General features: G+C 43.4%; 1 protein-coding gene across 2 annotated transcripts; it reads left to right on the top strand.

Annotated features, from left to right (window-relative positions):
- Positions 1 to 2,292: 2,292 nt before the first annotated feature.
- Ramac (RNA guanine-7 methyltransferase activating subunit) lies at positions 2,293 to 9,778 on the top strand. 2 transcript variants are annotated; one of them, XM_052713060.1, is made up of 3 exons: positions 2,293 to 2,424; positions 8,508 to 8,703; positions 9,398 to 9,778. In XM_052713060.1, the coding sequence occupies exons 2-3, from the start codon at positions 8,534 to 8,536 to the stop codon at positions 9,582 to 9,584; spliced, it is 357 nt and encodes a 118-aa protein (XP_052569020.1). In that variant the 5' UTR covers positions 2,293 to 2,424; positions 8,508 to 8,533; the 3' UTR covers positions 9,585 to 9,778. The 2 variants fall into 2 exon arrangements, with proteins under 2 accessions (XP_052569020.1, XP_052569022.1); XM_052713062.1 differs by lacking the exon at positions 2,293 to 2,424 and adding an exon at positions 2,464 to 2,613.
- Positions 9,779 to 10,848: the final 1,070 nt, after the last annotated feature.

Below are 10,848 nucleotides of genomic sequence, written 5' to 3'. Positions count from 1 at the left end.
AAATGCATGTAAACATTTTAGGATACCTGAAACTGTGATGATATACCTTCAATTAATGTTGTATCTGTATTATAAAAACATTAATAGTCAGTGCTATGCATCTTGATATAACTGTGCCTTACAAGAGGTAACATCCTTGATTTGATGAGATACAGCATTCAGAAAAGATCCCGGACATAAAAAGGAGAAAGGGTTTAATAGCAAAACTGTTGAGATTGCAGGGACCTGACCTGCGCCCGAGTCCTGTCTGCTCTGTCCTCGGCAGGATACTTTGGACAGTGACCGTTTCCAAACCTTGGTTCCCAGAATATTTCTGCTGCTAGAATGATGACACATACTTGTTTTTCGAGACAGGGTTTCTTTGTGTAGCCTTGACTGTCCTGTAGACCAGGCTGGCCTCCCAAGTGCTGGGGTTAAAGGCGTATGCCACCACTGCCTGGCTAATAAATATTTTTTTTTAAAAAAAGATAGGGTCTCATGTAGCTGAGGATGAGCTTAACTCACCCCCATCTCTCCTCCACCTTCCAAGAGCTGGTATCACACAGGGTATCATCACACGTAAATTTGTGCTCTTAAACTACTTTTACACTTCAATTAAATGAAACTGAAGTTCCTTTTCAGTGCCAACTTCCCAGGCTCAAAGAGGCGGGATTTTCACTGTTCCCTACTGTTTTTCTTGGGTCACCTACTCAGTCAGTGTGGATATTCCATTTCTGTAACCTTGATCGAGATCTCTCTGTTTCTACTTGATACCAAGACTTTCACCGCCCCCCATCAATACTATCCTAGTTTTGTTAAATTGTTGTTTCTAAACTATGGCCTGAACTATTCAGTTCCACTTTTCATTCCACAAGTATGGACTGAGTGCTTACTTTATGAGAAGCACAATGTTATATACTGTAAGATGTACAAATAAATTTAAAACTGTAGCCTAAAGTCAGAAAGTGGCAACAACATAAAGTTCAGAAAGCACCGTGGAACCCAGCAGAGGTAGAACTTATTTCCAGATGGTGATGTCACACTGTAAAATCTTAGAGAATGGATATAACTTGTCAACATCTGGAGGTGGGATGTGTGTGTCTTCTATTTGTAGAGGAATGGTAAGCATCCAAGCACAAGGGGACACTGGCAATCTAAAGAAATGTAACTTCATGAATGAGTAATTCATGAAGTACTGCAGATGGTCTGGTTTACCACAGGCGAGAGAATGAAAGAGAAATATCATAAAACAGAATTTTGAAACCAAATTAATATTCTGGGCCTAGGCAGCAAGGGGCTGTTGAGTATCTTGTATTCCAGCTGTGCTTGAATGACTACGCCTATGGCAGTTATGCCTAAAATATGCTGGTGGGGGGTGCTTTAGGAAGAAGGGCATCAACAAGAAAAATGCTGCATTCACACTGTTCCGGGGGCGATGAGAACTTTGACGAGGTGGAGGCAATGGGTCTGGGAGTGGATGGACGCCAGTCACTGCAGGGACAAACAACATATGGCATCTGACTGAGGAGTGGAAAGAAACGGTATCCAATTTAGACGCCAAACTTTCCTTTTCTTTCTTTTTTTTTGGTTTTTCGAGACAGGGTTTCTCTGTGTAGCTTTGCGCCTTTCCTGGATCTCGCGCTGTAGACCAGGCTGGTCTCGAACTCACGGAGATTCGCCTGCCTCTGCCTCCCGAGTGCTGGGATTAAAGGCGTGCGCCACCACCGCCCGCCCGGCGGACACCGAACTTCTAAAGTTGATTGTATTCCCAAGAAAAGTGGACTGTCCGGGAAGCGATTTGAGAAAAAGGTCAAGTTACAGCTGGGATGATCAGCGTTTCCGCACTTGCAAACTCTGGAGAAGAAATCGCCAAGCCTTGGGGAGGGATCGGACCACAGGCAGTGGAGAAGTGGACGCGTTTCTGCAAAAACATAAAGAGCGGCCCGCAGGAACCTGACTGCCGAGGTTTGCTCAGGACCGGGTCGGCCTCGCTCACGCGGTGCCGGTGCCGTAGTCTGCTCCTCACCCCGCCGCCCCGGCTCCGCTTCCGGTCCTGTTCGCGGACTTTCAGTCCCAGTGCGCCGACGACTGCCAGACCAGGGGACTTTACTAGATGGCGACGACTTTCACCCTTCCGTAAAACAGGCGTGCAAGTCAGGGCAGCAAAGAGACAGCACCGCCCACCTTCGCCAAGTGGTTCGAACCTGGGTAGCTTCCCCTCGGGCCGCGCCGCAGTTCGAACGCGAGGGGTGTGGCAGGAAGGGGGCGGGGAAAGGCGATGCACTCTATGGATATCGCGAGATTTGTAGGCGGCTTCGGTTTCTTGGCGCTCCGGAAGCGGAAGTGGAGTAGTGAAGGATTCCTACGCGTTTGGTTACCTTGGAGAGCTGCTTTGGGTGCTGCTGTGTGGCCATTCCAAGTCCCTCCAGGGCGGCCCGCGGAAGGGTGAGCACAGCCCTGGGCGGATGAGTCTTCCGGTCGGGGCGGCGGAGGGAACGGGGAGGCTGGAGCCGGGGGCCCCGCGGTCTGGAGGCGGTGGAGCCCCGAAGTCGCTCCTCCTCCGAGCCGCTTTCCCCTCGGGTCTGCTCTTTACGGGGCTTCTGGAAGGAGCCGCTGTGTCGAAGCCGTTGTAAGGCACGTGTCCGATGGGCCGAGGTCAGGGAAACGCACTCTTCAGTCCGTTATCCTCATCTGTCCTCCGGGCTCACCTTTGGAGAGCCCCCGAAGCCCTTTCTGTTAGCCGTGACCAGGGTGCCTCAGCCAGAGCTCTGTGGGGTTTTACTTGTGGAGAAGAAATTAGTGGGGTTCAAGGGCAGTGGAAGGTGTAGCCTTTCATTCCGCGGCAGCCACAACCACCGAGAACGTGCGTCCTGTAGTAACTAGTTACCGATGCTTGAACTAGCGTGTTGGTTTTGAAGACCCAGACGAGGAGGCTCGTGGCCTCTTGTAGCTCTTCAGTGGAAGAGCGAGTTTCCCCTTTGAATTGTTAGGGCTGAGATTCTGAAGAGTCCTTTGAATCCAGTGCCCTCAAACCGAGTCGTGTATGTACTCATCCTCTCTGCCCCACGTCTTTTTTGAGAGGAGAGAGAGAGAGACAGAGACAGAGAGACAGAGACAGAGAGAGTGAGTTGATGCTCACAGAGGTCAGAAGGGGGCGTCGGATCCCCTGGATCTAGAATTACAGGCACTTATGAGCTATGGTCCTTTGGAAGAATAGTGAGTGCTCTTGATTACTGAGCTAGCTCTCCACCCCTTCTCCCATCTTTTGAGGTTCCTTTAAAACTCCTGAAGCCATATTATCTATATTTTTTGAAATTACTACTACATTTTTCCTTTTCCTCCTCCTAAGCTCTCCCATATATCCTGCTTGCTTTCTTTCAAATTCATGTCTTCTTTAGTTGTTTTATATATGTGTTTAATATATGTGTGTTATATGGTATATATATGTGTGTGTGTATATATATATATATATATATATATATTGCTTAGTTTGTATAATGTTACTTGTATGTATATGTTTTCAGGGATCCTATATGGTATTGAATAACCGGTTTGTGTGCTCTGTTCTTGGGAAGACTATTTCTCTTGCTCTTAGCATTCCTTAGTTGCTTGCAGTTCTTTGTTGAGACCTCTTGAGTTTTCCCCTTGCGTGATAGCTTGTTTATTGGTGTTGTCCCCGTATTTAATCAACCTAAATATTAAACAGTATAGTTGCCTCAAATCCTTGGGTTAAGTAAAGCTTGCATTAAGAGTTTGTTTAAATTCCACTCTCATGAGTAAATAAACAAGATACTTGTTGATTGTGGTAGGTAGGGTATGGGGAAAATGTAGTGCATTTTCCTTGCCTTATGAATTTACTGTCTGTCTTAATTAGGAATGGGATGTCTTTCAGTCTCTATAGTGGCTTCTGTGGTTAGTATGGAAACATGGACACTTTTAATTAGTTGGGAGTTTTTGTTGTTGGCTTTTTTTTTCTCCCTTTTCTTTTTGAGACAAGGTCTCTCTATGAAGTCCTGGCTGCCCTGGAACTCACTCTATAGACCAGGCTGGCCTTGAACTCAGAGATCTGCCAGACTACCTCCCAAATACTGGGATGCATGTACCGCTACACCTGGCCTAGTTGGATTTATTTTAAACTCATTTGGTTTTGGTATTTGACATTAGTTTGCCAATACCAGCTGGGCACATGGAGGTATAATTAATAAGACATAATCTCAGTAGTAGCTGGAAAGGTAGAATATCCAGATATTGTTTCTTGTATTTTAGTAACAATTTTAGTTTAATTTTGTTGGAATAAGGGTAGTATTATGTTATGAATGCTTGCATGTTTTGAGAAAAAACAAAGCAAAGAAGACGCTATCTTCTAGTTAAACAACTTATGAAAAGCCTTAGTAGAAGTTTAATTAGTACAGGAAAAAAAAAATTGAGGATACCAGGGGAAAGATTTTTTTTTTTTGGTTTTTCGAGACAGGGTTTCTCTGTGTAGCTTTGCGCCTGTCCTGGAACTCACTTGGTAGCCCAGGCTGGCCTCGAACTCACAGAGATCCGCCTGGCTCTGCCTCCCGAGTGCTGGGATTAAAGGCGTGCGCCACCACCGCCCGAAGATTTGGTTTTAAGCTTTTAGCATGATGTTAAGTATGCCTCAAATCATAAAATAGGTTTGGTTCCTTTTTCTTTGCCAAGGCTGGTCTTGTATATGTAGGCTCAGTTGATCCTCCTGCCTCAGCCTCAGGAGTGCTAGGTCTACCAAGAAGTTTTGGTTTAGAAGTTTTGAGGCAATCAGTAAAAACACGAAGTTTGGATTAGGAAAGCTATGAGATAGAGAAGCTGAACAGTACCTGATCAAGGAGGACTGGGAAGTGGGGACTACTTATAGAATTCTGCAGTTTCAAGGTCTTGCTGAAGACTATTCCTTGAGGATTAGACCTGCAAGTTAAGTCAAATCTTTCCCTGTAGGCAGAGGGTTGAAGAAATATTTTTTTTAAGTATCCATATATTATATGGATAACTCAGCTGTTAAGAGAGTCATGTTTTTAATTTTTATACTACATTTGTGTGTGGGTCTGTATGTCATGGCACACATGTGGAGATCAGAGGACCACTTGTGGGAGTCTGTTTTCTGCTTCTACCATATGGGACTTGGGCATTGAACTCAGGTCTTTAGACTTGGCCCCAAGCCTCTTTACCAACTGAGCCATTTTGCCAGCCCAGATTATACTGTTTATATCTATTAGACAGTATCTTACTTATTAGTGTCAGGTGTTTTGTCTTGTTTTTTGTTTTTGTTTTTTGTTTTTTTTTCATTTCTCACAGGATCTGGAATAGGAGTAAATTGCGTAAGATTATAAAATGGTTACCCAAACTTTAATAACTGTGCACCTAAATGTCTGTTTTTATATATGTTGCTTGGGTTGGCTTAAAACTCCTGGGTTCAAACAATTCTGCTTCAGTATCTGAAATGCTGAGGCTACAGGTATACATCACTGTACCCAGCTTTTCCCTTTCCCCCCCTCTGTGTGTGTGGTGGTGGTTGTGGTGGTTGTGGTGGTCGTGGTGGTGGGCAGGTTGCTGGGGTGTTTTTGTTGTTGTTTTGTTTCTTTTTTTTTTTTAAAGACAAGTCCTTGGGTTTTCTTTCTTTTTTTTTTTTTTGGTTTTTCGAGACAGGGTTTTTCTGTGTAGCTTTGCGCCTTTCCTGGAACTCACTTGGTAGCCCAGGCTGGCCTCGAACTCACAGAGATCCGCCTGGCTCTGCCTCCCGAGTGCTGGGATTAAAGGCGTGCGCCACCACCGCCTGGCTGGTTTTTCTTTTTTTAATTAAATTTTTTTGTTCATTTTACATACCAATCAAAGATCCTCCTCTTCCCTCCTCCCGCCCCTCCAGCCTCTCCCTCCCAACCTATCCCCCATTCCCTCCTACAAGAAGGTAAGGCCTCCCATGGGGAGGTATATTTAGTAGAGGCAGGTCCAAGCCCCTCCCCCTGCCTCAAGGCTGTGCAAGGTATCCCACCATAGGTAGTGGGCTCCAAAAAGCCTGCTCATACACCAGGGATGGATCCTGATTCTACTGCCAAGGGGCCCCTTAAGCAGATCAAGCTACACAGCTGCCTCCTTATGCAGAGGGCCTAGTCCAGTCCCATGCAGGCTCCACAGCTATTGATCTAAATTTCATGAGTTCCCACTAGTTTTGTTTGGTTGTCTCTGTAGATTTCTCCATCATGATCTTGATGCCCCTTGCTCGTAGAACCCCTCTTCTCTCTCTTTGACTGGACTTCCTGAGCTGAGCCTGGTGTTTGGTTGTGGATCTCTGCATCTACCTCCATCAGTTACTGGAGAAAGGCTCTATGATGGCAGTTAGGGTACTCACTGGTCTGATTACTGAGGTAAGCCAGTTCAGGCACCCTCTCCACTATTGCTAGTAGTCTAAGCTGAGGTCATCCTTGTGGATTCTTGGGAACTTTCCTAGCACCTGGTTTCTCCCTATCCCCATGATGTCTCCCTCTATCAAGGTATCTCTTTCATTGCTCTCCCACTCTATCCCTGTTCCAGCTCAACCATCCCATTCCCTTATGTTCTCTTCCCCCATCCCCTACCCTCCATTGCCCACCCCTCATCCCTAGTTTACTCATAGAGATCTCATCTATTTTCCCTTCCCATTGAGATCCATGCGTCCCTCTTTGGGTCTTCCTTGTTAGTTAGCTTCTCTGGAGCTGTGGGTTGTACTCTGGTTATCCTTTGCTTTACATCTGGTATCCACTTATGAGTACATGCCATGTTTGTCCTTCTGAATCTGGGCTACCTCACGCAGGATATTTTCTAGTTCCATCCATTTGCCTGCAGATTTCCTGATATTGTTTTTTTACTGCTGAGTAGTACTCCATTGTGTATATGTACCACATTTTCTTAATCCATTCTTTGGTTGAGGGGCATCTAGGTTGTTTCCAGGTTCTGGCTATTACGAATAATGCTTTTATGAACGTAGTTGAGCATGTGTCCTTGTGGTGTGGGAAATGTAAATCAAAATGACTCTGAGATACCATCTTACACCTGTCAGAATGGCTAAGATCAAAAACACTGAAGACAGCTTATGTTGGAGAGGATATGAAGCAAGGGGAACACTCCTCCACTGTTGGTGGGAATGCAAACTTATACAGCCACTTTGGAAATCAGTATGGCGGTTTCTAAGAAAATTTGGAATCAATCTTCCTCAAGACCCAGCTATACCACTCTTGGGCATATACCCAAGGAATGCTCAAGTCCTTGGTTTTTCAAGACAGGGTTTCTCTGAGTATCCCTGACTGTCCTGTAGACCAGACTGACCTTGAACTCAGAGATCCTACTACCTCTGCTTCCCCAGTGCTGAGATTAAAGGCGTGGGCCACCACCACCTGGTTCATTGCTCACTTTAAATTCAGGGTAACCTTACCCACCTTTCTCATAGTTTTGGTGGCACTATAAATGTGTCTAATCATTTGGTAGGAAGCCTGAGATTCATCCCTTATTACTCCTCCCATATCTAATTAGTGACTGTTTCTTCCTGGAGTTCTTTTAAAATTGTTTTCTCAGCCCTTACCTCACATTAACTTTTCAGCATGTTATCTACATTATTACAGCAATCTGCTTTAGTTTAGTTTCATTAGTCCCTACCCAGTTACAAAAGGAGTCCTTCAAAATACTAAATTGGACCTTGTTTTTATTTTTGTTGAGATGGGATTCCACTATATAGCCCTTGCTTGCTTGGAATTAACTGTAGACCAGGTTGGCCTGCAGTTCCTCCTGCCTCTGCCTCCTGTTACAGATGTGTATCGCCACACATAAAGGTAGATTAGATCTTCAGACTTCCCCTCTTAAGTCACCCATACTTCCCATTGCCTCCCAGAAAGAAGATACAAAAGTATTTGTGTTGGATACAACATTTCCCACAATTTGTCCCTTGTTTACTCTCTAGTTTTATTTCTTGATGTCTTCTGCCTCTCAATGTTTACATCATACCCATCTTCTTCATACTTTTTATTGTGTGTATGTGTAGGGTGCATGTGGAAGCCAGATGTCCACTCCAGGGTCATTCTTCAGAAGCTGTCTACCTTGATGTTTGAACTAGGTCTTTCACTGGAACCTGGGGCTTGCCGATTAGCTAGGATGGCGAGCCAGCAAGCTCCAGGGTCTGCCTGTCTCCACTTCCCCAGCACTGGGATTGTGGGCCTGTTCCACTAGGCCTGGCTTTTTAGGTAGGTGCTGGAGAGCAGACTCAGGTCCACATTCTTGCAGGGCAAGTATGTTACAAATTGAGATATCCTCCCCAGCCACCATATCTGCCTCTTCTAGACTGGGGACTCTTTGGGGATATGGCCCATGATATATTGTTCATCTTAGTATTGCAGGCTCCAGTAGCACAATGTAGTCAAGAACTGTTACAGTCGTAAGTTTAAAAATACTTAGGGACTTTTGTTAATACTCTGTCCAAAATCGTTTACTTTTTGGGTTTTCATAAGCTGATAAATTAGTACTAATTTTTTTAAAAATTCTTACAGATCCTAAAACTGTACAGAATTTCACGATGAGTGATACTTCTGAAGTGATTCCAGATTTTGAAGAGATGTTTGCAAGCAGATTCACACAAGATGACAAAGAGTACCAAGAATACTTGAAACGTCCTCCTGAATCTCCCCCAATTGTTGAGGAATGGAATAGCAGAGCCGGTGGTAACCAAAGAAATCGAGGCAACTGGTATGTGTTATTTCTGGAAGATAATACAGAGGGTTATCTGGGGAAAGATAGCTTTAATATGCTTGCCCCTAAAGCCAGGGCCAACCTGTGTTTTCAGTATGGTTCACCCACAGCCCTGGGACAGTGCCTGGAACATAATAAGCACTGTAAATACTTGCTTTTATGAGTCTTGTTTAAGCCAGGCATAGTGATGCAAGCCATACTTTCAGTACTTAGGAGGCTGAGGCCATAGGTTCATGAGGTTCTAGGCTAGCCTGGGCTATCCAGTGAGACCCTGTCTCAAACTAATATTTTCTTTACAGATATACTTAATAAAACTAGAGTTTTGTACTTGATTTCTTAAAGAAGGTATTGTTTTTGATTACCTTAGAAATTTTATAAAATGAAATGGAAAATTAAATGTAATAATTCAAAACTATGAAGAAGTCAGACTGTTTTTGTGCATTTTGGAAGGTGTCAGGTGATCACAACTGGACTTATTACCTGCCTCTGTCCAGTAAAAGGTGTCCAGTGTGTGCTGGAAGAAGGAATTCAGTCTTGGGGGAGTATGGCTAGTGCTGTGACGTCCACAGAGAGCTAGGTTTTCCACTCTCAAGTACTGTGTGCTACATGGAGCACGCAAATGCCCTGGGATTGGTTTCTTGGGTTTTTATTTTTTTAAAGAGAAGTTAATATTTTTGTTTTCTTTTGGTAGGCTGCAAGATAACAGACAGTTTAGAGGTAGGGATAACAGACGAGGATGGCCAAGTGACAATCGATCAAATCAGTGGCATGGACGGTCATGGGGAAACAATTACCCACCGCAGAGACAAGAGCCTTACTATCAACAACAATACGGACAATATGGTCACAACCAGCGGCCTCCATATAGTTACTACTGACGGACATGTTACGGCTCTTAACAGAAGACCGTTCATTTTAATAATGTGTTAAACGTTTGGTTGTCTTCTTTTGGTCATAGTTTTTCATTCTGTTTTACAGAATGGGTTGTTAATTGTTTAGAACTTGAGACTTGAATAAAATTGATCTTGCTAGAGATGTGATGATTGGTGGTAATAAAGTGGATTATATATGATTTAATAATGTTTTGAGTTTGGTCTGTTTTCCTTATTTGGCCTCTAGGAGTTCTGTCTTTAACACAGAAATAAAAACGTTTAAATAGGAAATGCTGGCTTTTCCTTTATAGAAGAGTAACGCGCTCAGATGTATTCACCTCGGACATTTCAGAGTGAGGACAGTCGGTGTATGAAAACACCCGTGATTACTTATGGTGTGTTATACACAATAGCAGCAGCTGAAAGGTAAACAATTATATTCTTTGAGTTTGTCATGTGATTATGGTATTTTGTGGTTTGTAAGTATGAGTCCGCTCCAGAACCAGTTAGTCTATGTGGAAGGGCTCATTTTCAGTGCGGCCTCCTGAAATGGTGGGATTGTAGCACTCAACAGTTTTTTGTAAACTTACAACAGGGAAGAAATGGATGTGCTCTATAAACACTTAGAATACTCATGTAATACTGCTGCATTTTGGCTATTTTGGTATTTAACCTGTATTGATTTTACAGGGTTATTTTCATTTTCAAATGCTTACCTTTGATGATGATTCTTACAATACAGTGAGGCTGTCACTTCTTTCAGAACAATCATTCTTGAAATATTTTTATGATTACAATAGATTTATTCAAGTAAAAATTTTAAAGACATTCAGTATATGTGTACAAAGTGAAAGAATGAATAAATGCATAAAATGTGTACAACTTTACTCTTATGTTTTGACAGCCCGTTTATGTACATGGTAATGACCTACTTGGTTTTTTATTACACTGTTCTTTATATATATTGAATAAGAGTTAACTTTCTAAGGTAAGGTTGCCTTTTCTCTTAGCCCTTGAGATGGGCTTCCAGGTTCTCTGTGATCTGAATGTATCCTCCCTGAGTCCCTCTTCTTAGCCATCCTCTTAGGTAACTTTTATTCAAAAGGTTCTAATACATTAAGTATTCACAATGAAGTAGTGAGATTTTAACATAAAGTAAGGCTTTTCCATGTGCACCTCTCATTCTGTTGATAGATAATGGGCCAGCACTATTACATGAAGATAAGTTTTGATATTACAGATACTGAACTTGAGTCAGGAATCATCTAGC

This window comes from Peromyscus californicus, unplaced genomic scaffold, assembly GCF_007827085.1.
Source record: "Peromyscus californicus insignis strain IS unplaced genomic scaffold, ASM782708v3 Scaffold_4__1_contigs__length_199733344, whole genome shotgun sequence".
NCBI lineage: Eukaryota > Metazoa > Chordata > Mammalia > Rodentia > Cricetidae > Peromyscus > Peromyscus californicus.
This window is presented reverse-complemented; position numbering and strand designations above follow the sequence as displayed.

Coding starts and splice junctions, on each gene's coding strand:
- Ramac (XM_052713060.1), top strand. CDS start 8,534: ATGAGTGATACTTCTGAAGTGATTCCAGATTTTGAAGAGATGTTTGCA. Junction 8,704..9,397: donor CAAAGAAATCGAGGCAACTG/GTATGTGTTATT, acceptor TTCTTTTGGTAG/GCTGCAAGATAACAGACAGT.